A 26,092-nucleotide genomic window follows, 5' to 3' on the forward strand; every position below is an offset into this window, starting at 1 on the left:
TTGCAGCTTTTGTGCCACACAGTGACACAGCCAGGCAGGGCACTGTCAAAGGTGTTCCTGTAGAAAGTTGTTGGAATGGGGGCAAGGAGCTTTACACACTTCAATCTTCTCAGTAAGTGCAGACACCACTGTGCCTTCTTGATTAATGAGGTGGTATTGAACATCAGTTATGTGCACACCAAGGAACTTTGTGCTCTTCACTCCCTCCACAGCACAGCCATGGATGTATAATGGAGAACGGTCGACCCGCACCTTCCTGAAGTCCACACTCACCTCTTTAGTCTTGTCCACGTTGAGACTCAAGTTGTTGTTCTCGCCAGTTGACAAGCCTCTCTACCTCCTCTCTGTGTGCCGACTCACTGTTGATGAGGCCAACGCTGTAGTATCGTCAGTGAACTTGATGATGAGGTTTGAGCTGGACCTGGCTGTCTGGTCGTGAGTCAACAGCGTGAACAGCAGTGGACCGAGCACTCGGCCCTGGGGGCACCAGCGCTCAGTGCGATGGAGCTGGAGATATCGCTGCCAACTCGGCCTGACGGGGGTCTCTCCGTCAGGAAGTGCAAGATCCGGTTATGGAGAGGGGAGTATAGTCCCTACGAGGACAGTTTACCCACCAGTCTGAAAAATGATTGCATTAAAACCCCGAGCTGGAGTTGAAGAACAACACCCTGGTGTATTTTCTAGGTGGGACAGGACAGAGTGGCATCCTCAGTGGGATTGGTCTGTGCAAGAGGCCAATGTAGCTGGAAGGTGGGATTTCATATGATCCATTACCAGCTGCTCAAACACTTCATGATTGTTGAAGTCAGTGCCACTGGGCAGTAATCATTTAGGCCGGTCACCATCACTCTCTTGTGCACCAGAATGATGATGGCTGCCTTTGACATCTACAAGGACAATGGACTGTTTCAAAGAGATATTAAAAAAGTCCACTAAGACTTCTCGTTATCTGGGCGGTACCATCCCTCAGCACATGTTGTCCAGCACCACAGTTTAGTGTGGGTTTACCCTGGCTTAAGATCATCCTCACCTCAGCTGTGACCAGACAGGGTGCCTGCTCCTCGAGAGAGGGGCCTCCTCTCAATGTCACATCACTCATTGCGTTATATTATGCATAGAAGGTATTCGGCCAATCAGGAACGGCGGCATCGCTGTCGCTGACGCACGGGATGGACTGGTAATCAGTTATGGTTTGTACACCCTGCCACATGCGCCGTGTCCCTGGTGTCACAAAGGTGTCTGGATTTACTGTGCATGTTCATGCTTTGCCTTCCTGATGGCACGGGAGAACACGTCTCTTGCTGACCTCAGAGTCGTCCTGTCCCCCGATCTGAAGGCAGCGTCCCAATCCCTGAACACTGGATGGACCTCTGCAGTCAGCCATGGTTTGCCCTGACAGTGTAGTGTTTAATCATGGTAATGTCCTCAATGCACTTTCCCACATAGCCAGTCACCGATCCCACTTGTTCATCAGCGTTGACGTAGTGATCGCAGGCAACTGCTTCCCTCAATATGCTCCAGTCTGTGGTTTCAAAGCAGTCCTGCTGTGCTGAGGTGGCATCTCCCCGTAAAACTGGTTTGACTCATTTAACCAGTGGTTTGTATGCAGGGTTCAGCAAAGTGGATATGTGGTCTGGACCAGGTCTAATATATCCTCTCCTCTGGATCTAAAATTAATATGCTGGTACTGTAGAACTTTGGCAGGACTGTTTTTAAATTGAAGTCACCAGCAACAATGAAGAAACTCTCAAGGTGAGTGGTTTTGAGGTCACAGACAGCACCAGCATGGAGGTGGGGGGAGGGAATGTGAAAAACAATGGCAGTGAACACCCTTGGTGAGCAGAAAGCCTGTATTTCACAACTAAAAACTCTATCTGCAGTGATCAGTGGCGTCCACACACTAGTTTTTACTTACGTAGACACAAAGACCTCTTCCATGGGTATTGCTAGAGATCATGGTATTTCCATCTGCCCGAAAGATTAGGCCTTTTAGCTGGATGGCTGAGCCTGGTGTCCTGAAGCCATGTTTCTGTCAAGACAAGTACGCAGCAGTCCCTTGTCTCCCATTGGTTCAGGTGCAGACGCAGGTAATCCAGCTTATTTTCTAGCCATTAAGACATCAGTGAGAAGAATCGACAGAACTGTGGGCCTGCAGGAATCCGCTTTCTCTTGCTCAAAGACCTGCACGCTTACCGCACTTCTGCATTCTTCCGGACTGCTTCCCCATGTAGCTGTAGCAGACTGCAGCACGCGGCACGAGGGCCCACTCCATGCATGAGTCCTTAACTGTACAGCACCTTTGTTATCCCACTTGCTAGCGAGGTAGATGTGTGGATTTTAGTGTTCTTTATGATCAGCAGCATTTCCTGATTGGAGCCGAAGTGGCCACTGTGACCATCCGCACCGCCATTTTGAACGTAACAATTTCTAGCATCAGCAGAACCTCGTGTCTTTACTAATTGCACCAGCATGTCTATTCCTGTGTCCACGAGCCCCTAATATTCATTTCAATCATTCTTTCCCTCCTTTTTCCCTTGAACTTGCTTAGCTTCCATCAAATACATTTAGGCTACTCCACTAACAACTAAATAACAACCAAGTTCCACATTCACATTCCTAAACTATAGTGTTAAATGCAGCGGTCCAAAATCTCATACAAGATCTATTCTAACAAACCTAGTTAGCTTCCAAACTGCAAACAGAGAAACCTCAGGCTGTTTCAACTCTGTCTGTTGCTCAGCAGGAAGATACACTGGTGAAGTGCTTTCAGCTACAGCCAAACCCTCTTCCTTCGTCGACCAGTATTGATCATCGTATCTGTGATCCAGGTCATCCAATTCTTCCTTCGTATCATAGTCCTCTTCAGATTTCTCGTTTCTGCAAAATAAAAGGGAAGGAGGAAAGCAGAGCATTAAACTAAACAGGACTTCAAATACCAGCGAGAGGAATTTAGGTTTGTCAATAGACAATAGACAGTAGGTGCAGGAGTAGGCCATTCGGCCCTTCTAGCCAGCACCGCCATTCACTGTGATTATGGCTGATCGTACACAATCAGTACCCTGTTCCTGCTCTCTCCCCATATCCCTTGACCCCGCTATCTATAAGAGCTCTATCTAAATCTCTCTTGAATGCATCCAGAGACTTGGCCTTCACTGCCTTCTGGGGCAGAGCATTCCACATATCCACCACTCACAAAGTTTTTCCGCATCTCTGTTTTAAATGGCCTACCCCTTATTCTTAAACTGTGGCCTCTAGTTCTGCACTCACCCATCAGCGGGAACATGCTTCCTGCCTCCAGCGTGTCCAATCCCTTAATAATCTTATATGTTTCAATCAGATCCCCTCTCATCCTTCTAAATTCCAGTGTATACAAGCCCAGTCGCTCCAATCTTTCAACATATGACAGTCCCGCCATTCCGGGAATTAACCTTGTGAACCTACGCTGCACTCCCTCAATAGCAAGAATGTCCTTCCTCAAATTTGGAGACCAAAACTGCACACAATACTAAAGGTGGGGTCTCACCAGGGCCCTGTACAGCTGCAGAAGGACCTCTTTACTCCTATACTCAATTCCTCTTGTTATAAAGGCTAGCATGCCATTAGCTTTCTTCACTGCCTGCTGTACCTGCATGCTTGCTTTCATTGACTGATGTACAAGAACACCTAGATCTCGTTGTACTTCCCCTTTTCCTAACTTGACTCCATTTAGATAGTAATCTGCCTTCCTGTTCTTGCCACCAAAGTGGATAACCTCACATTTATCCACATTAAACTGCATCTGCCATACATTTGCCCACTCACCCAACCTGTCCAAGTCACCCTGCATTCTCATAACATCCTCCTGACATTTCACACTGTCACCCAGCTTTGTGTCATCAGCAAATTTGCTAATGTTACTTTTAATCCCTTCATCTAAATCATTAATGTATATTGTAAACAGCTGCGGTCCCAGCACCGAACCTTGCGGTACCCCACTGGTCACAGCCTGCCATTCCGAAAGGGACCTGTTAATCGCTACTCTTTGTTTCCTGTCAGCCAGCCAATTTTCAATCCATGTCAGTACTCTGCCCCCAATACCATGTGCCCTAATTTTGCCCACTAATCTCCTATGTGGGACTTTATCAAAAGATTTCTGGAAGTCCAGGTACACTACATCCACTGGCTCTCCCTTGTCCATTTTCACAGTTACATCCTCAAAAAACTCCAGAAGATTAGTCAAGCATGATTTTCCCTTCATAAATCCATGCTGACTCGGACTGATCCTTCTACTGCTATCCAAATGTGTCGTAATTTCCTCTTTTATAATTGACTCCAGCATCTTTCCCACCACTGACGTCAGGCTAACCGGTCTATAATTCCCCGTTTTCTCTCTCCCTCCTTTCTTGAAAAGTGGGACAACATTAGCCACCCTCCAATCAGCAGGAACTGTTCCTGAATCTATAGATCATTGGAAAACGATTACCAATGCGTCCACGATTTCTAGAGCCACCTCTTTAAGTACCCTGGGATGCAGACCATCTGGTCCCGGGGACTTATCAGCCTTCAGACTCAACAGTCTATCCAATGCCGTTTCTTGCTTAATATAAATTTCCTTCAGTTCATCCTTTACCCTAGTTCCTTTGGCCACTATTACATCTGGGAGATTGTTTGTGTCTTCCCTAGTGAAGACAGATCCAAAGTACCTGTTCAACTCATCTGCCATTTCCTTGTTCCCCATAATAAATTCACCCGTTTCTGTCTTCAATGGCCCAATTTTGGTCTTAACTATTTTTTTGCTATTCACATACCTAAAGAAGCTTTTACTATCCTCCTTTATGATCTTGGCTAGTTTATCTTTGTACCTCATTTTTTCTTGGCGTATTGCCTTTTTTGTTATCTTCTTTTTTTTAATTTTTTTAAATTAGTTTTTCAAAACATTTTACAAAATTAAAAACCCCAAATCCCAATGAGGAGCATTAATACAGAGCAAGGTTAAGCATACAATATCAATATGCTACAGAGGAAGAGAATTTAACAAAAAAGCACCTAAATTAAAGACAAGTGAGCTTAGTGTCCTCCCCAAACCCCAAAACACAAGAAAAAAACCCAACAATTCCAGACCAACCACCACACAATATAGAGAGTATAAGTCCGGACAGTCAAACTCCCAGACTGTGAATACGCTTAGCAACAGAGGATAATAATGCCTACTACCAGAAAAGAAAGGGAGCTGAAAGCAAGAGACCGAAAAGAAAAAAAAAACCCTAGTCAAGAGGAAGGTTATGAAAGTACTCGATAAAAGGCCCCCAGATCTTATGGAACTTTAAATCCGAATTGAGAACTGAATAATGAACGAATATGAGTTTCTTGGAGGAAAGCAATGTCAGCTTTGAGTTGTTTAATATGTGAGAATACCTTCCTCCTTTTAACAGGGTGGTTCAGTCCCTTTACATTCCAGCACACAAATTTAAGTGCACTAGCCATTATCAATTACTAATGCATAAAAGGCAGCAGGCATATAAAAAATCAAGTGGTACAATAGCAGTCCGGGAGCAGAGATGTAAACATAGATTCGTAAGGTCAAAATATAAACATGTCCTAACCAATAAAGAAATGTTGGAACTGGAATATCCACCCCACCCACACAACCCAAAACTAGACGGCTACCAAAACAAGTAGTTAGCTCTACCAAAGAAATTAACCCAAATACAACTTCCAGATCTGTGTCATTGACAGCAGTTCCGTATAAATGCTATAACAAACAGTAACTAGTTTATGCACTAGGAAACATAACTACAGATTAGAACACCTTCTGCCGAGATATACAACTTAATACAGAGAAAATCGGAAAAAAACCAAAACTAATCTACCCGCAAAATATTATAGAAAGATAAAGTAAGAGAAAGGGAAAAAAAAGGTAAGAAGGAAAAAGAAAAAAAAGAGGAAGGGGAAAATTGTAAATTCAAGACGAGTATTTATCAACCGTTTACCGAGAAGGGAGAAAAAAACATTCAGAGAATGGAAAAAAAAGGGGGGGGGGGTGAAGAAAAGAAAAAGATAAAATAAATAAGTATTTAAAACAGAGGAAAAATAAATCAGCAGTTGAACTGTGAACCAACAAACAGGGAGGCCTTCACTAAAGACTTCAAACCTCCAAAACAAGTTAGATTTAGTTGTAGAACTCTGTAGGTAAAGTTATACAGAGGTGAAAATAGATTACACACACACCAAATCCCGGGAGAGATTGTAAACAGCCTTTAGAGTTTCAGTGAATAATGTCTGAGTGATTCAAGTGAATTCCGAGTCCAGAGAAAGTAATTTTACTACGAGGAGTACTTATCCACCATTTTAGGAAGTCCGATCAGATTCCGAAGATGACTGGATAGCCGGAAGACTTGCCACAAACGCTTCGGCTTCCCTCGCTGATTTGAACCACTTGAATTCCCCGGTATTAAACTTGATTCTTAGGTCAGCAAGATTACGAAAGGAAGGTTTGAAACCACGATCAAAAAGCACTTTCATTACGCCTTTATACTCAGCGCGCATCTTTAAAGTCTGGGGTGCAAAATCTTCCACAAAGCGAATGGTTGTATCTTGGAAAGAAAAAGAGCCTCTGCGACGTGCCTCCACAATCAGACTGTGTTTTACCTGGTATTGATGGAAACACAAGATTACTGGTCGCGGACGGGTGCCCAGAATTCCGGGGGGTACATTAACTCTGTGTGCCCGTTCGAGCTCGGGCGGGTTTGGAAGCAGATCCTTCTCGAATATCTCACAGAGAAACTCGGCGAAAAACTTCACGGTTGACCCCTTCTCAGTTGCCTCTGGTAATCCCAGAATTCTGATGTTGCAGCGTCTGCTACGATTTTCGAGATCCACCATTTTGGAAAGAAGCTTATTAGATTTTTCCTCTAAGCTGGAACAGAGAGTCTCCAAGTATCGAACCCGACTTTCTAAAGCTTCAGAAGTCGAATCGATGCGAGATAAGTGTTCAGCATGTTTGTCCACTTTATCGTTGATCCGATCCAGTTTGTCTTCTAACTGTTTGAAAGCGGTTTTAATTTCCTTTAAGATTTTGTCTCGGAGATTTGCAAGCGCCTCCATCGTCACGCCCGACGAAGTCGTAGTTTCTTTTCTCCCGGATTTAGAGCTCTTGCTAGACATTGTAGGTTAGATATATTCACAGGCAAGTAAGAGATACTGAAATAATTCCTAACTAAGGTTTAAAAAATGGAGACATTTAGTGCAAAGGTAGCGACAGTAACGGAACAAAAGTTCGGAGCAGCTAAGCGATCGCCATCTTACCGGAAGTCCCCTTTTTGTTATCTTCTGTTGCTCTTTAAAAGCTTCCCAGTCCTCCGGTTTCCCGCTCATCTTTGCTATGTTATACTTCTTCTCTTTTATTTTTATACTGCCCTTTACTTCCCTCGTCAGCCACGGCCGCCCCTTACTCCCCTTAGGATCTTTCTCCCTCTTTGAAATGAACCGATCCTGCACCTTCTGCATTATTCCCAGAAATACCTGCCATTGTTGTTCCACTGTCTTCCTTGCTAGGGTATTGTTCCATTGAACTTTGGTCAGCTCCTCCCTCATAGCTCCATAGTTCCCTTTGTTCAACTGTAATACTGACACATCCGATTTTCCCTTCTCCTTCTCAAATTGTAGGTTAAAACATATCATATTATGGTCACTACCTCCTAATGGCTCCTTTACCTCGAGGTCCCTGATCAAATCCGGTTCATTGCACAACACTAAATCTAGAATTGCCTTTTCCTTGGTAGGCTCCAGTTCAAGCTGTTCTAAGAATCCATCTCGGAGGCACTCTACAAACTCCCTTTCTTGGGGTCCAGTACCATTCTGATTCTCCCAGTCTACCTGCATGTTGAAATCCCCCATGACAACTGTATCATTACCTTTGCGACATGCCAATTTTAACTCTTCATTCAACTTACACCCTACATCCAGACTGCTGTTTGGGGGCCTGTAGATAACTCCCATTAGGGTCTTTCTACCCTTAGAATTTCTCAGTTCTATCCATACTGACTCTACATCCCCTGTTTCTATGTCCTCCCTCGCAAGGGACTGAATATCATTCCTCAGCAACAGAGCCACCCCATCCCCTCTGCCTGTCAGTCTGTCCTTTCGATAAGATGTATATCCTTGAATATTCATTTCCCAGGCCCTGTCTGCTTGAAGCCATGTCTCTGTTATTCCCACAACATCGTACTTGCCAATTTCCAACTGAGCCTCAAGCTCATCTACTTTATTTTTTATACTTCGTGCATTCATATATAATACTTTTAATTTGTTACTCCCCTCTCCTTTCATATCAATTCCTATTTCACTTGGCCATACTGTATGATCTCTTCTTGAGCTTTCTACTCCATTGATTCTGTTGTCCTTTTTAACTTTTCTTATTTTCACTTTCCCTTTAACTCCATCCTTATATTTCCAGTTCATCCCCTCCCCCCCCACTACTTAGTTTAAACACATCCATGTTGCAGTGGCAAACCTGTCTGCCAGAATGCTGGTCCCCCGCCTATTAAGGTGCAACCCGTCCCTTTTGTACAATTCATCCTTACCCCAAAACAGATCCCAGTGGTCTAAGAATCTGAAACCCTGCTTGCCGCACCAGCTCCTCAGCCACACATTCAGATCCATTAACTCCCTGTTCCTGCTCTCACCAGCACGAGGAACTGGAAGCAAACCAGAGATAACCACCCTGGAAGTCCTGCTTTTCAGCCTTCTTCCGCGTTCTCTGAAGTCCCGCTGCAGAATGTCCTTCCTCTTCTTCCCGATGTCATTTGTGCTGACATGCACTACCACTTCCGGCTGTTCACCTTCACCCTTGAGGATTCCCTGTAATCGGTCCGTGATGTCCTGGATCCTAGCACCAGGGAGGCAACACACCATCCTTAAATCTCGCCTGTTGCCGCAGAAACCCCTTTCCGTACCTCTTACTACGGAGTCCCCTACTACCACGGCTCTTCCTAATGTCTGACTCCTTGGCTCTGCTTCTGCACAATTTTCGGCTCGCAGACCTGTCCGTCTCTCAGACTGGTAGTATCTTCTGTCCTGACAACTTCCAAGAGGGTGAACCTGTTTACGAGAGGTACATCCCCTGGGGTCTCCTGTACTTCAAGCACCCTTTCCTTCCTCATCATCGCCCCCTTTCTCTCTTCCGGTATCCTCGGTGTAACAACCTCACTGTAGGTCCTGTCCAGAAAACTCTCGTTTTCGCAGATAAACCTGAGGTCATCCAGTTCTTTCTTCAGTGCTGCAACATGCTCCTTCAGAAGCTTAATCTGGACACACTTTCTACAGCTGTAGCAGCCAGGGGCACCATCAGTGTCCCTGACCTCCCACATCATGCACGTAGCACACTGAATCAGCTCAGCGGTCATGTCTTCACCCTCTCCAATTGTGCCTGGCATAGTCTTCTCCCTCAGCCTCCTCGCCGAAGACTCTCAAGCCAAAGACTAGCACTTTTCACACCAGGCACTTCCCTCGACCAAATTTTGTCACTGGCCAAATTTTGTAAGAAAGAAATCAAGATTAACCTTGTTTGTCGTAAGTACACCAAAACATAACAGTAAAATGCCTCATTGTGTCAAATCAAATCAGCAAGGTTTGTCAAATCACAAACAAGAGAAAACCTGCAGATGCTGGAAATCCAAGCAACACACACAAAACGCTGGAAGAACTCAGCAGGCCAGGCAGCATCTATGGAAAAGAGTACAGTCGACGTTTCAGGCCGAAACCCTTTGGCAAGACCCAGAACGTCGATAGCACTCTTTTCCATAGATGCTGCCTGGGCTGCTGAGTTCCTCCAGCAGTTTGTGTGTGTCGCTCAGCAAGTTTTGTGATGAGGGCGGCCTGCAAGTGTCACCATGCTTCCAGCGCCAATCCTGCACGCCCACAACTTACCTAATCATATTGTCTTTTGAATGTGGGAGAAAACCAGAGCAACTGGTCACAGGGAGAAGATATAAACTCCTCACAGGCAGCGGTGGAAATTGAACCCTGATCAGTAATCACTGTTTCTGTAAAGCGATGCACTAGCCTCTATGTTACCGATGTGTATGGATGTGTTTACAGAATCACATCAAAGTTACAATATTGTAAAAGGACAATCAGCCCAATTTCTTATCTAAGCCCGTAGTTTTGCTCTCAACATGAGCATCTTTTTTCTTTACTTCATCCAACCCACCTATTACACATTTCTGGACACAGAAGAGACTGTCCTGATGTAGATCTCAACCCAAAAGCCAATTATACCTTTGATCTAAATGTTTTTTATACTACATTTCAAAAGGCAAGGAAGTTACAGACACACAAGTGCAACCATATTCTCCTACATGATTCTCTGCAGGCAACTTTTGGTTTAGATGCTGTTAGAACAGGAATACTAAGACAGATTTTCCTAAGTCACTTAAATTTAGCCCAGTTTCTGAAACTTTCACAGGGTATTAAGGAAGGGGGATGCTCATTTGCCATCTGTCACCTATGGAGAACGTTTCAGTACCATATTGGCTACCTGTGACACAATGCTCAATTTTCCTTTATTCAAAAGGGTCAATGAAAAATTATCCACAGAAGCTTAATCTTAAATGTACCATGCAAGATGCCTGTTGGAAACATAGAAAACCTACAGCACAATACAGGTCCTTCGGCCCACAAAGCTGTGCTGAACATGTCCTTAGCTTAGAAATTACCTGGGGTTACCCAAAGCCCTCTATTTTTCTAAGATCCATGTGTCTATCCAGGAGTCTCTAAAAAGACTCTATCCCAATTTCTCTCGGGATCAATAAAGTATGTCTGTCTGTCTCTATGCGTCAACGTTCTAGTGAAAAACATCGGGCTTCTTTATTTCTGTTACGTAAAACTCCATTGCTCCAGCACACTCAGGATTTTGGTGATACTGACTCAGCAGATTTTCCAGATTACAGGACATTATTATCAATTCTCCAACATGTTAAATTTTCTTTTTATGTGGCACAATAGAATGATAATCTTTCCAGTGAACTTGGTAAACATAAAGAGGAGCAATGGAACCAGTGAGTTGAAACAGAATGTGGGAAGTGGGGCTCTTGTGACTTGGAGGATTGAAGCAGAGACAATACTCGAGGAACCAGATAGAAAATAACATAGAGCAGTACAGTATAAGAACAGGCCCTTTGGCCCATGACGTTAGGCTGAGCCATCCCGAATTTCCCATAGTCAGGCAGTGGATTATTACCAGCTCTGCTATGGACGGTCCCAAGCTTGTGTGTGAAACATAGAAAATAGGTGCAGGAGTAGGCCATTCGGCCCTTCGAGCCTGCACTGCCATTCAGTATGATCATGGCTGATCATCCAACTCAGAACCCTGTACCTGCTTTCTCTCCATACCCCCTGATCCCTTTAGCCACAAGGGCCATATCTAACTTCCTCTTAAATATAGCCAATGAACCAGCCTCAACTGTTTCCTGTGGCAGAGAATTCCACAGATTCACCACTCTCTGTGTGAAAAAGTTTTTCCTCATCTCGGTCCTAAAAGGCTTCCCCTTTATCCTTAAACTGTGACCCCTCGTTCTGGACTTCCCCAACATTGGAAACAATCTTCCTGCATCTAGCCTGTCCAATCCCTTTAGAATTTTATACGTTTCAATAAGATCCCCACTCAATCTTCTAAATTCCAGTGAGTATAAGCCTAGTCGATCCAGTCTTTCTTCATATGAAAGTCCTGTCATCCCAGGAATCAATCTGGTGAACCTTCTTTGTACTCCCTCTATGGCAAGAATGTCTTTCTTCAGATTAGGGGACCAAAACTGCACACTATACTCTAGGTGCGGTCCCACCAAGGCATTGTACAACTGCAGTAGAACCTCCCTGCTCCTGTACTCAAATCCTTTTGCTATGAATGCCAAGATACCATTTGCCTTTTTCACCACCTGCTGTACCTGCATGCCCACCTTCAATGACTGGTGTACAATGATACCCAGGTCTCGTTGCACCTCCCCTCTTCCTAATCGGCCACCATTCAGGTAATGATCTGTTTTCCTGTTCTTGCAACCAAAGTGGATAACCTCACATTTATCCACATTAAATTGCATCTGCCATGAATTTGCCCACTCACCAAACCATCCTGCATCCTCTTAGCATCCTCCTCACAGCTAACACCGCCGCCCAGCTTCATGTCATCCGCAAACTTGGAGATGCTGCATTTAATTCCCTCGTCTAAATCATTAATATATATTGTAAACAACTGGGGTCCCAGCATTGAGCCTTGTGGTACCCCACTAGTCACTGCCTGCCATTCTGAAAAGGTCCTGTTTACTCCCACTCTTTGCTTCCTGTCTGCCAACCAATTCTCTATCCACATCAATACCATACCCCCAAAACCGTGTGCTTTAAGTTTGCACACTAATCTCCTGTGTGGGACCTTGTCAAAAGCCTTTTGAAAATCTAAATATACCATATCCACTGGCTCTCCCCTATCCACCCTACTAGTTACATCTTCAAAAAATTCTGTAAGATTCGTCAGACATGATTTTCCTTTCACAAATCCATGCTGACTTTGTCCGATGATTTCACCTCTTTCCAAATGTGCTGTTATCACATCTTTGATAACTGACTCTAGCACTTTCCCCACCACCGATGTCAGGCTAACCGGTCTATAATTCCCTGGTTTTTCTCTCCTTCCTTTTTTAAAAAGTGGGGTTACATTAGCCACCCTCCAATCCTCAGGAACTAATCCAGAATCTAAGGAGTTTTGAAAGATTATCACTAATGCATCCATTATTTCTTGGGCTACTTCCTTAAGCACTCTGGGATGCAGACCATCTGGCCCTGGGGATTTATCTGCCTTTAATCCCTTCAATTTACCTAACACCACTTCCCTACTAACATGTATTTCCCTCAGTTCCTCCATCTCACTAGACCCTCGGTCCCCTACTATTTCCGGAAGATTATTTATGTCCTCCTTAATAAAGACAGAACCAAAGTAGTTATTCAATTGTCTGCCATGTCCTTGTTCCCAATGATCAATTCACCTGTTTCTGACTGTAAGGGACCTACATTTGTCTTGACCAATCTTTTTCTTTTCACTTATCTATAAAAGCTTTTACAGTCAGTTTTTATGTTCCCTGCCAGCTTTCTCTCATAATCTTTTTTCCCTTTCCTAATTAAGCCCTTTGTCCTCCTCTGCTGGACTCTGAATTTCTCCCAGTCCTCAGGTGTGCCGCTTTTTCTGGCTAATTTATATGTTTCTTCTTTGGACTTGATACTATCCCTAATTTCCCTTGTCAGCCACGGGTGCACTACCTTCCCTAGTTTATTCTTTTGCCAAACTGGAATGAACAATTGTTGTAGTTCATTCATGCGATCTTTAAATACTTGCCATTGCATATCCACCATCAACCCTTTAAGTATCATTTGCCAGTCTATCAGAATCAGAATTTAATCGCCAAGTACCTATGCACATACAAGGAATTTACTTCCGGCAGATGTTGTCTCTCTGCTCATAACAATAATAATGATAGATATAAATGAAAATATAAATTATACATACAGGTAGTGCAATCCAAGTAATAGTTAGCCGACAGTTAACCGGCAGTTAACTGTTCAGCAAAGTGACCGCAGTAGGGAAAAAACTTCTCCAGTGCCTATTAGTCTTAGTCTGGAGGGATCTGAAGTGCCTACCAGACAGAAGCAGATCAAACAGTCCGTGCGCAGGATGGGAGAAGTCCTTTATGATGTTCCCCGCCCTCTTCTTCAACCTGGAAGAGTACAGGTCCACAATAGAGGGCAGGGAGGCTCCAATAATGCGCTCGGCAGTCCTCACTATGTGCTGTAGTCTGGTTCTATCCTGCTTGGTGGCGGCTCCAAACCACACAATGATGGAGGTGCACAGGACAGACTCAATGACTGCAGTGTAGAACTGCAGCAGCAATTCCTTATTCCTAATTCAAGTCTCATACCTTCAAAGTTACCCTTCTTTAAGTTCAGAACCTTTGTTTCTGAATTAACTATGTCACTCTCCATCTTAATGAAGAATTCCACCATATTATGGTCACTCTTACCCAAGGGGCCTCGCATGACAAGATTGCTAACTAACCCTTCCTCATTGCTCAATACCTAATCTAGAATGGCCTGCTCTCTAGTTGGTTCCTCTAGTTGTCTGCCTGGCGTCAGTGGTCGCATTATTGGGACTTGTGATGTGCACCAGCTGCACATACAACCATCCACCATCTGCTCTCATGGCTTCACGTAACCCTGATCGGGGGGGGGGGGGAGGCTAAAAGGAGGAGGGTAGGGAATGGGGCTAGCAACCCCATTCTGTAAAAAAAAACAAACAGTGCTATATAGATGCCAACAGAAAGTCAAAAGACTTATCCCTGGGAAAGGAAGGATCTTCAAAGATGGGCTACACCTGGGGCCAAGGTGAAAGACTGGCCCAGGACAGAAGACTCCGGCGAGCTGCTGTTGACAGCCTATGCCCCAGTGGGAGGATGGGCTTAAATAAGTAATAGTGGATAAGTGGAGTTTTACTGTACACGTATAACTTGACATACATTTTTCCTTTGGTGTACACTTTTAAGCTGATTTTGTTCACAAGTTTTAACCTCACAAATTCAGCAGCTGTTGTGCTCTTCTCCCTGCCTCATGAAGTAAGAGGTAAGCAGTTATTCAAAGGAGGTAATAAGTAGGAGGTATTCGAAGTTCAAAGTAAATTGAAGTACATACATGTCACCATATTAAACCTTGAGATTTATTGTCTTGCAGGGATTTACAATAGAACAGAGAAATATAATCAATTAAAAACTACACACGAATCAATTAACTTGACAATTCAATGAAACTTCAGTTCAGCTGATGCTTTTACACCAGAGCCTCTGGATTATTCTATTTTGGGAATGACGTTATCCTGTTCCAGGCAAGGCTTGTCAATGCTGTTGAATGGGACCTTTCTATTCAAGACTGCGATGAGATTAACCAAATTTAACACAGAATGGCATACCTCCATAATCTGAGCTGGATACAAATCACAAAAACTGTGTTTAAACAAGCCGAAACCTAACCCACAACCTCAGCCCACATTATGAGAACATTACAGGAAAACTAAAATGAATGAAATTTTATATTCATTCAGAATCAGTGACATATGTTGCGGAATTAATTGTTTTATGGCAGCAATACCAAAAAGGACAGAAGGACAAAATATACAGTGAGCTTACTCATCAGCAGCCTCCTTTTCTTGAACCTGTAGTTCTTGGAGAAGCTGCTTAACTTTCTTTTGGTTTTCAGCAGTCATGTTTATTGTCTGCAAAGGTAAGCGAGGCTGGGATTTGGCTTTCAACATGTTTTCTCTTTGGCTATCCTGTTTTGACCTGCAGGAAAAAAAAAAGATACAAGAATTGCTGAAATGCAGCATATACAACTTCCCTTTGGAGGCACCAGTTCAAAATCTATATAGGAGTGAATTGTTTTCAAAAACAAACATGTACATGCAAATCTGAAAGGGTGCTTAGGGTAACACTGCTTGAGAAAGATAACAGTCCCTAATTGCACTAGGTTATAATAATGCATCAATTCCATTTTTGCTATATATTACAGTGCCCAAGAACGGCAGAGAGGAGGGGTAGATGTTGTGGAAGAGAATGTGCTCCACAACATTAGCACAGATAGTGCAAAATGAATGCCTATTTTATTAAGAGTTCAAGCCTATTTTCCTCAAAGGAAATGGAATGAAAATCAAGGCACCAGGAATCCATTGCAATGGAGGTGAAGACCATTCTCTAATCCAAGGCTGCCTGTTCAGTCAATGGACAGGAAAGTATTTCCAAATCAAGATTACATCTGATGCACATGATAAGGCACTAAAAATGCTACCCGTAAGCACAAGAGATTCTGCAGGTGAAGAGTTTGGATCCGAAACATCGACTCCATAGATGCTGCCTGGCCAGCTGAGCTCCACCAGCACTTTGTGTGAGAAATGCTACCTGTCTATCTTGAACAATGCAGCATTTCATTCCCATCTAGCTCTAGTCATACAAAAAACACTTACTAAAAACAATACTATAGTGACTATACTTCTAAAAATTACTTCATTTAAGGAAGTTTTATCCCTAAAGAACTATTTCACAACAACTTGCACTTTATGTCAACCTGTCAATCTTCAGGCTGTGCCACTCAGGGACTTGTGCTGATTTTATTTTGTGACTGTATGCGCTGAATTGTAACGATATGTGCTGTGTGTGACTGTATGTTCTGTGTTTTGCACCTTGGCCCCGGAGGAACATTGTTTCATTTAGCTGTGTACATGTGTCTGGTTGAATGACAATAAACTTGAACTTGAACTAAAGGAGGAAAACACAATTCAATCATGGTCACAAGGTCTTTCAAATGATAAAAGCCCAGCCTGCTGATAAAACCAAGTTGGTCTGTTCCCTAGAAGAGGTAATTCTGATTGTGTTTAACTTTGGAGGGCTACTAAAACTGCAGTCAAACTAGGATCCCAATGTTTTGGGGAAGAGGGAGCAGAAACATCTCAGAGGGTTTATAAATCTGCTCCACTTTACACTTCTGCCTAATGGGTGTGTGTAAAGACATAATATTGCCACTTTCACAAACAATGTCATCAGGACAACTGTAGGGAATCAAAGACAACTTGAACGCTTACCTTTCTGATTTGACCAGATTACCAAATAAGTTGAATTCTCCACGTTCCTTCACCTCTTCTTCGGGGTATTTTCTACTTGGGATACTAGCTCTGCCTCCAGCTCTGGCTCTGCCTCCAAACCAAGCTCTACCCCTACCTCTCACTCCACCTCTGCCCCGGCCGCGAGGCTTGGTCGGGCGAGCTGGTTTTTGGCTGAAACTGAAATCTTCCCCATCATCCCAGGCTTTGCCTGAGCCTTTTCTGCTTCCTCCTCCTGAGCCTCCGCGGGGTTTGCTGAATCCTCCTCCCCCTCTGTTTGGCCTCCTTCCAAAGTTCATTTTCTGCTATCACTGTTGAAAAGATGAATCATTAGTTACTTTATAGAAGATTTCAATATAACCAGCAAGCCTAGACATTTGTAATCATTTACAAGCAAGTTCTGTCCAGTATCCAGAACAATATCTGTCCCTCAAAATAACACAGTATACTCTTCTGTGCTTCTTCAAAACTGAGACCATATTTCAAAACATACCCTCTAGCTCCACCTGCCCATATTTTATTACAAAATATAGCAATCACTCACAATTGATCTGTAAACTTTTCAAGACAGCTCGTGTTCAGATTATTTCATTTCTTTCTGTGCTGGCTCAAAGTGCAAAGTGGCTTATTTTATTTAATATACTTCTCAGTCTGTCGGGGAAAATCAAAGGCAAAGAAATCAGTAATAATCATGATCTTAATTAGTAGCATTAATTGCAATGAAAATGCAAACTTAGACCTTTTAGCAAACACTTACAGATCTAGCCTTCACATTTTTAGTATACAAAATCAATAGAATTCGTCAAGAAACATACTGGTGTGTGAAATGATTTGTCCCTCAAAATAACACAGTAAATTAAATTAATGTAAATAATTTATGTTTAGTAGCATACTTATATCTTGTTATGATTTACATTTATTAATGATAGAAGTTTTACATGAGAAGACAGGAATTTGATAGACAATTGAAGACCATGGTCCATCTCACTGGCTCCTTGTAGGTGAGTGTTAATGGATTAATTGAGTAACAACAATCAATCTCCATCAACTGGTCGATAATAGACTTAAATGAGATGAACAAAAGCCCAGTATTGTGAAGCTACACAGAAAGGCTTGTATATATCTCCAGCTTCTTTCATTTCCTTTCCATGATGCTCCACCACACTTTTGAGCTGAACTCAGTGGATGCAGGAAATACAGCAGCTAACTGGCAAACGATGGACCCTGGAATATGGCAATGCAATCTCAGCATAATGAAGCAAAAATATGATGTTTTGGCAACATTTCCCCACTTCCTTGAAATTCACCAGGTTCAGTGGAGATGCGGTACTGAAGGAGGTGCAAGGCATTCCTTCCCTCTGCTAGCCTGCAGGTCACCTTTGGGTAAGGGGTAGCACCTGCTTAGCCCCCCCCACCCCCCGATCAGGGTTACGTGAAGCCATGAGAGCAGACGGTGGATGGTTGTATGTGCAGCTGGTGCACATCACAAGTCCCAATAATGCGACCACTGACGCCAGGCAGACAGTCTCTGAATAGTATTCATAATAGCTGGGGGTCTTCTGTCTTGTAAAGACACAGCACACAATGGCAAAATGCATCTGTAGAAAAATTTGCCAAGAATAGGACATAGGTGATCCTGGAAAGACCATGATCACCTACATCATACAACATGGCATATAATGTACAAACAAACGTAGCAATGTTGATTGATAGATAAACATTGAGAACAACCCTGCAGTTCAAAGCAGAGGATCTTCAGAATTATTTAACACAGACGGTGAAATATGTCATTTGCATCATCAACCAACACATCCAAGGACGTGCTGGGGGCAGCAGGCAAGTTCCACCACACATTCCAGTGCCAACATAGCATGCCCACAACGTTCAGCAACAATTTTACGCAAGGCCACTGGGGTCAGAGGTCTGTGTGAAGTTGAGACTCAAAGCACTCCGTGGTCAAGGTTACCGATCCCAGAGGTCAGGTTGATCGAGGCCAAACCTATGATTGGAGAGTATGGAGGTCAAGGCCCAAAGGTCAAACATATGATCGACCAGTCCTGGGGTCAAGGCCCAAAAGATCGGCAGAGTCAAAGGTTGAAGTCCAGAGTTCAGTGAGTCCAGAGGCAAAAAGCTGGAAAGATCGAAAACCAAAGTCTGGGGTTGAAGGTGGAATCTGAGAGTCTGGGTCAGCTACTGGAGGTCAGATGCCCAAGGTCAGAGAATCCAGGGCCAAGGCCTGGAGGCCCAGAGGCACCCTGTCCTGGGGTTGGAGGCCTGTGTGTGTGCGGAAATAAGTGAGTGGGAAAGGGCTTGTTTTGATGTTGTTGTCTTAGTTAGTTCTGTTGTCATTGCTGCTGTTGCTTGTGCTGTTCGGTGTGGTTTTGGATCAACCCAAATTACAGCAAGGATCTCAGCTGAATGCATCATCTGGAGATGAAAGCTGGCTCTTGATAGTGGACAGGAACTGCAAAGATCAAACTCTCAGTCAGATCGCAGTGCTATTAACTGAGCCACAGCTGACACAATCACTCTTTGTGATTTTTATAAATGACCTGGATGAGGAAATGGAGGGATGGGTTAGTAAATTTGCTGACGACACAAAGGTTGAGGGTGTTCAACCCAGATAAGTGTGAGGTGGTTCATTTTGGTAGGTCAGATATGATGGCAGAATATAGCATTGATGGCAAGACTCTTGTAGTGTGAAGGATCAGAAGGATCTTGGGGTCCAAGTCCATAAGATACTCAAAGCTGCTATGCAGGTTGACTCTGTGGTTAAGGCAGCATACGGTGTATTGGCCTTCATCAATCGTGGGATTGAATTTAAGAGCCAAGAGGTAATGTTGCAGCTATATAGGACCCTGGTTTGTCTGCACTTGGGAGTACTGTGCTCAATTCTGGTCGTCTCACTACAGGAAGAACGTGGAAAACATAGAAAGGGTGCAGAGGATATTTACAAGGATGTTGCCTGGATTGAGGAGCATGCCTTATGAGAATAGGTTGAGTGAACTCGGCCTTTAGACCTTGGAGTGATGGAGGATGAGAGGTGACCTGATAGAGGTGTTCAAGATAATGAGAGGCATTGATCGTGTGGATAGTCAGAGGCTTTTTCCCCAGGGCTGGAATGGCTAACACAAGAGGGCATAGTTTTAATGCGCTTGGAAGTAGGCACAGAGGAGATGTCAGGGCCAAGTTGTTGTTGTTTTTTTTTTTGTTTGTTTTTTTTTACGCAGAGAGTGGCGAGTGCATGGAATGGGCTGCCAGCGACAGTGGTGGAGGCGGAACAGGGTCTTTTAAGAGACTCCTGGATGGATACATGGAGCTTAGAAAAATAGAGGGCTATGAGTAAGCCTAGGTAGTAAAGTAAGGACATGTTCGGCACAGCTTTGTGGGCCGAAGGGCCCATATTGTGCTGTAGGTTTTCTATGTTTCTAATTGGTCCAGTCACTTCCTTTGGCCAGCTCGTTATACCTTCCTTGGCAGGTCTAAGCTTCAAAAACTTCTTTTAAATGAAACAGTGCCATTTCAGGCATCTCTCTGCACTGCTTCAATTGACCAATTAAAATGATAAAAGTGATTCCTCAAATTCATTTTGAAGTTACCCACCCAACCGCTTTCTCCTTTCTTCCCAGTTAGTCATTTACTCAAATTACACTAGGCTGGCCAAAACAAATTAATTTGATATTTATTCTATTATTAAGTCCCTTGAAAAATCACAAAATATAATCAACAGATAAATAACTGGTATTAGACTATCAGAAACAAGTATTTTCATAATTCTTAATTTTAAACTTATGATTTCCAATATTTGCATTTTACTTTTCAATACACAGGGCACATTATCTTTAATAGTTGACAGAGAGCAATTCAGATGTAATTTTAAATTAAACGGAATGAACTGCTCGGTAGCAACCAACACCAAGACAAACAGATGTTAAACTAGTGGAGCTCACGCCCATCACCTCACCAACACTCGGTCTGTGACAGCCTTCCTGCTCCATCAAAGGTTTTGAGTTGTGGAAATCCCCAGCTCACAGATTTGGGCACTAAGTCCAGGCTAGCATTCAAAGTGAAGGCGTTTCCTCCACGGGAAACGTTAAATCGTTGCCTCCACTGCCATCTCAAGTGGGCCTGAACATCCCTCAATTCTGCTTCAAAGAGAAGGGGATGCTGTCATTCATCCTTCACAGACTGATTGGACTCACTGAATTTAGTTACTGGTGCGGTCACCACCCCATTTCTGTTTATGGGAGCTTGCTGTGCGTAAATTGGCTGATGACCTTCCACATCACAGCCGCCGACCAATTTGTTCCAAAATTCCTCCTCTGGCTCGGTCAAGCCTTGGGGCCTGAGGAAATCACCAGTATGAAGCACGGCGTCAACACACCAAAAACAACTTGTACAATATTCCCCAAAACAGCAACCTCAGCAGCAGCCCCGGCACCACAAGCCGATCCCCCGGAAGTAGTTTCTTCCCAATGAAGTTCCGGGTCAAGCAGGACACTGGTTACCAAGGAGACAGCGGCGCCGGCCGGTTCAACCACGCTGTTTGAATCTGGGCTGGACTTCGGTTCATTTTCTTCGATCGGGCTCTCTGGTACTTCGGGGCTTTCATTCCCTGTTCCAGGAAATTTTCCATCAATTAACATGCCGGGTGAGTGTCGCCTGTCAGCATCCGCTCTCCCTCCCAAACACTCCCAGACTCGCCACCGATTACCTGGTCACGCTGATACCTTACCTTGACATCATGTTCTCTCATCTATGATTTTTAAAAAATACATATTTCATTTTGTGTCAGTGATAACGACATTATCATGAATGAATTCTAAAGTTCCTAAGCCTAACTTCAACCCCGAGCCAATAATTTTAATCTCAAAATCAGATTTATTATCTCTTATTTAAATAACAGATGTGATGTTTTGCGGTAGCAATACAGTGAAAATATATAAAATTGCTATAAATGACAAAATAAATAAATAGCGTAAAGAGACGGAATTACGAGGGATCACACAGACATTACAGAAAAATAATGCTTGTTCCTAAATTGAGTGTGGGTCTTAAGGCTCCTATACCTCCTCCCCATTGGTAGTAACGAGAGGAGAGTATGTTGTAGATTAGTGATGGATCACTGTTTTGAGGCACTGCATGTTGAAGATGCCTTCAGTGGTGGGGAGGGTTGTGCCCATGATTGGACTGGCTGAGTCTACGACGCCCTTGCATCCTCTTTCGGTGCTGTGCATTGGAGCCTCCAGGCAGAGATGCAACCAGTTAGAATGCACTCCACTGACATCTATAGAAATTTGCAAGAATCTTTGTTGACATACCCAAACTTCTCAAACTCCTAACAAAACAGAGCTGCTGGTGTGCCTTCTTTATGATTATATCAATATGTTTAGCCCAGGATAGATAGGGAGGAGATGTCATTACCGATCTGCACAGACTGCAGTGCCCTGATAAGGAAATTGAAAATCTAATTGAATAGGGAAGTGAAGAATCCAATTGAATAGGGTGCACCAAGGTTCAGATTTTGAAACTTGGTGATTAGTACTGAGGGGACGATGGTGTTGAACACTGAGCTGTAATCGACAAATAGCATCCTGATGTATGTTTTGCTGTTGTCTAGGTGTTCCAAAGCACCAGTGAGATAGAATCTGCTGTGGTGGTAGGCAAGTTACAGTGGGTCCAGCTCCTTGTATCATGGTCCAGATCGGTTCCCCTTTAAATTTAGTTAGGTTGCGATCCGGACCATTGACGCCTTGTTCCCTTTTAATTTTGTTTCACGCATCCCTTGAGCTTGGCAATCAAGGTATTCTACCCTCGACCCGAACCGGCAGCTTATAAGCCCCTGGCTTTAGCCGTTCGGGGCGAGAGTGTTAAGAAGCCTTCACAGGTCGCTATCGCTACAACAAGCCAGAATTATCCAGCCCGCATCGGAGTACCAGCGATTCGCCTTCCTTCGCCAGAGTGGGTCCAGGCAAGGTCAATCTGCCAGGGGTGAGTTGAAGGCGGAGTCCTGACTCGACGTTTATGCCCCTTGTCTGTGTCTACCCCTCGAAGAGTCCCGGCTCGGTGCCTGAGTGGAAGGCAGAGTCCTGGCTTGATGTTCATAACCATTGTCTGTGTCTACCCCTGAAGAAGAGACCCGGCTTGGTGTCTGAGCTGAAGGCGGAGTCCTGACTCGATGTTCATGCCCCTTGTCCATGTCTACCCCCTGAAGAAGAGTCCCGGCTCGATGCCTGATCTGGAGGCGGAGTCCTGGCTCGATGTTCCTGCCTGTTGTCTGTGTTTACCCCTCGAAGAGTCCCCGGCTCGATGCCTGATCTGAAGGAGGAGTCCTGGTTCAAGATTCCTTGTCCTGTGTATTGGTGTCCACGTTTCTGGCTGCAGTGATCCATGGTATCCAAGTGTCTGGCGGCGGTGAATCAAGGTCCCAGGGTCCAAGTCCAAGGGCCGTGGTGGTCCCAGTCCCCAGGGTCCAAGTCCAAGGTCCACGGCTGTCCATGCTCCCCCTGTCCAAGTCCAAGGTCCGCGGTTATCCAAGTACCTAGTCCCCTGGTCTGAGGTTCGTGTTCCTCTTTGTCCTGGATTTCCTGATCTTCTGTGTAGCAAGTAATAAATGCTATTTTATTGTACCTAAGAAAGACGTGTTTGTGTCCTGCATGTGGGTCCTCTCCCAGCACCCTTGTCCCCACCTTGTGACACCTTGACAAGGAAGTTGTTAATTCTAGCATAACAAACCTCTCAAAGCACTGCAGTATGGTAGATATGAGTGCCACTGGGCAATAGACATTGAGGCAACTTCCCAAAAACAAGGACCTGCTGTTCTTGGACACCAGTACAATTGCCACCCTTTTAAAGCAGGTGGGAACCACACCGAAGCAGTGAGAGGTTAAGTTGTTACATTTCGTAGCTCCAAAACATAAAGGCTAATTGAATGGAAAATACAGAGCCAGGAATAAATTGTGTACATTTTTAGTTTTACTTTTAGCAAGATGCACATTTATGACATGTTGGCATGACGACATATGCCATTCATATATTTTTACATATAACCATATGATTTTACTCAAATATTACTGAAATACTAAATACACAACACACCTCCCTGCTTAGCTAGAAACTCCAAGTCAATGTAGAATGCATCTCAAGTATATACACACATACTTGATATATGTAACAATTACTGTACAATACAGACATCCACAGCACAGTAAATTTTAAATTGTCCCATTCTAGCCTAAAGATTTAATTGCTGTGGAGTATTTCTTACTCTTGTATGATAACATCTTTCCTGACAAGGGTGGGTGGGGGGTCATGGCGCTTGGCATGTGAGACTTGTAGCTATCAAAATCATCTCAGAGTAGGGGCCCCTCTGTGGTGGTTGTAGAGTTGTCTCTGAGACCACAGGAAGTGGTTCTGACAGCTCTGGACACCTTTCTTCTCTTTTTCTCAGCTTTTCTCTCTGGATCTCAAAGGTTTCAAAGGTACATTTAATGTCAGAGAAATGTATACAATATACATCCTGAAATGCTTTTTCTTCGCAACCATCCACGGAAAACAGAAGAGTGCCCCCAAAGAATGAACGACAGTTAAATGTTAGAACCCCAAAGTCCCCTGCAGCTCCTCTCCCTCCCGCGTGTAAGAGGCAGCAAACAACAATCCCTCCTCCCCATCGGCAAAAAAAAGCATCGGCACCCACCACTGAGCACTCAAGTGTGAGCAAAGCAACAGCAAAGACCCAGATTTGCAGTACTCCAAAGACTGCACATTCACCCAGTAATTCGACATACCACGGGCTCTCTCTCTTTCCCTCTGTAATGGGGAGAAAGAGGTGTCTGCGTTTCACAGCGAGAGGGGAGACAAAACAAACAACCTGCTGGTTTGCGATGTTAAAAGTCTGTTGTGTCATTTTTCCGAGCTCTGTGCCCGAAGATCTTGGGTCTCTGGGCACACAGCCTTGGGTCTTCCATTTCCCCACGACACACCAATCTTCTGCCCGGACATCAACCTTCGATCCACCCGTCTCCAGACCCTCTGAAAGCAAGCTGAGCTCTTAGGCCGCGCCCTTGGCGTGCTGAACAATGGCCAGTTGTGAAATCCCCAATTGCAGGTCCCATTACCACAAAAAACAGTAGTCAGCTTGTAACTCCAGATCAAGGTCTTCAAAAGGGAAAAATAGAGGTATTAAAGATGGAAATAGAGCTGTTTCCAAAGCTGCAAGCAAAGGAGTTGCTGTTAGGTGCCATTGATTCTCCAAAGCTCCTCTACTTCAGTCTTTGCTTTTCTCATAACTTGTCTTTTTCTCGCCTTTTTTATTCTAGTGCATTTAGTTCACTGGAGTAATCTCTTATTAATCCTTCTGTTGCTCCTTTTATGATCTGATCTCTCCTCTTGGTTTCTTCATCCACAACATCATTTAATGAATCTTCAGTTTTCATATCTCCATTGACTCCTTTCTTTTTGACCTACCATTCATCCAGCTGGGCTTTGGTCTTTGCATCTACTTTTACAAACAGCTTTTTCTCTCCCACTTGAGGTTTAATCAATAACCTTAATGAATACAGAATAGATTCTGGTTCTTTATACTCACAAAAGCCGTTTATTACTTTGGGAAAAGTTCACTCTTATGTAAATTAAGTTTATAGCCAGAAAACTGGCTAAATTGATCAAGAAGTGAAAACATTGGAGGTAAGGATGTGGACAGATTTGAAAGAAAAAGTAATAGATCATCAGCATAAAGAGAAGCTTTATGCTCAACACCCCCCCCCCCCCCCTCCAAATCCCGGTCAATTCAGGACAGCTTCGGAATGCTGTTGCCAGAGGTTCTACAGCCAAATAAAAAAGGAAGGGACTTAAAGGGCATCCTTGACGGGTGTGTATCCAGAGATACCGGCCACATGACAGATGCACTGCCACCTGGCTGGTCGGAGGACACACCACATGCCAATCAACATTTGGTCCCTCTCAACTAATCAATGCACACCTAAATTATTGGTCACCTTAATTGGATTATCTCACCCAGCCCCATGCTATAAAAGGTGAGACTTGTCCCTGGCTCGCTCTCTCTTACAGACCACCTCATTGAAGGTAAGTGCATTGATTTATGCTTGGGAAGGTCTATCGTTTGTCCTGGTAAGGGAGCCGCAGCTATCCAAGGTCAAGAGGGATAGCTGTTGTAGTGCTTTTCCCTTGTTCTTTGTGTAACCGTACCCTGTCCCCACACCGCTTCCTGTATATTGTAGTTGCTTGTGTTGACCCGACTTCCCCTTGTAAATAAATTCCTTATTATTAAAACTGTGTGTGTCCAGGCCTCTACTGTTGAGACTCAAAGAACCAGTTATTTTCCATCACAACAGGGTGCCACATTTGAGGTTAAGTAACTGGGATTGCTGAGAATTAGTCAAAACAGAGGCGGTAGGACATAGATACAGCAAT

General features: G+C 43.9%; 2 protein-coding genes across 5 annotated transcripts in view; one reads left to right on the top strand and one right to left on the bottom strand.

The window, feature by feature from the left end:
• dhx57 (DEAH (Asp-Glu-Ala-Asp/His) box polypeptide 57) overlaps positions 1 to 21,136 on the bottom strand; it is a 91,551-nt gene extending 70,415 nt beyond the window's left edge. Inside the window, exons 1-5 of one of the 2 annotated variants that reach the window (XM_073051517.1) lie at positions 20,625 to 21,136; positions 17,205 to 17,311; positions 16,643 to 16,971; positions 15,198 to 15,350; positions 2,677 to 2,877 (exon numbers count right to left, since the gene is read on the bottom strand). In XM_073051517.1, the coding sequence (XP_072907618.1) occupies positions 2,677 to 2,877; positions 15,198 to 15,350; positions 16,643 to 16,959 (671 nt within the window). In that variant the 5' untranslated portion in view covers positions 16,960 to 16,971; positions 17,205 to 17,311; positions 20,625 to 21,136. The remainder of the gene's footprint in view (positions 1 to 2,676; positions 2,878 to 15,197; positions 15,351 to 16,642; positions 16,972 to 17,204; positions 17,312 to 20,624) is intronic. The other variant, XM_073051519.1, reaches the window with a different exon arrangement.
• A 21-nt stretch (positions 21,137 to 21,157) lies between these two features.
• Positions 21,158 to 26,092, top strand: part of morn2 (MORN repeat containing 2) — a 39,536-nt gene continuing 34,601 nt past the window's right edge. For all 3 annotated transcript variants that reach the window (XM_073051521.1, XM_073051520.1, XM_073051522.1), the window contains exon 1: positions 21,158 to 21,311. In XM_073051521.1, the coding sequence (XP_072907622.1) occupies positions 21,305 to 21,311 (7 nt within the window). In that variant the 5' untranslated portion in view covers positions 21,158 to 21,304. The remainder of the gene's footprint in view (positions 21,312 to 26,092) is intronic.

Source organism: Hemitrygon akajei, chromosome 7 (genome assembly GCF_048418815.1).
Source record: "Hemitrygon akajei chromosome 7, sHemAka1.3, whole genome shotgun sequence".
NCBI lineage: Eukaryota > Metazoa > Chordata > Chondrichthyes > Myliobatiformes > Dasyatidae > Hemitrygon > Hemitrygon akajei.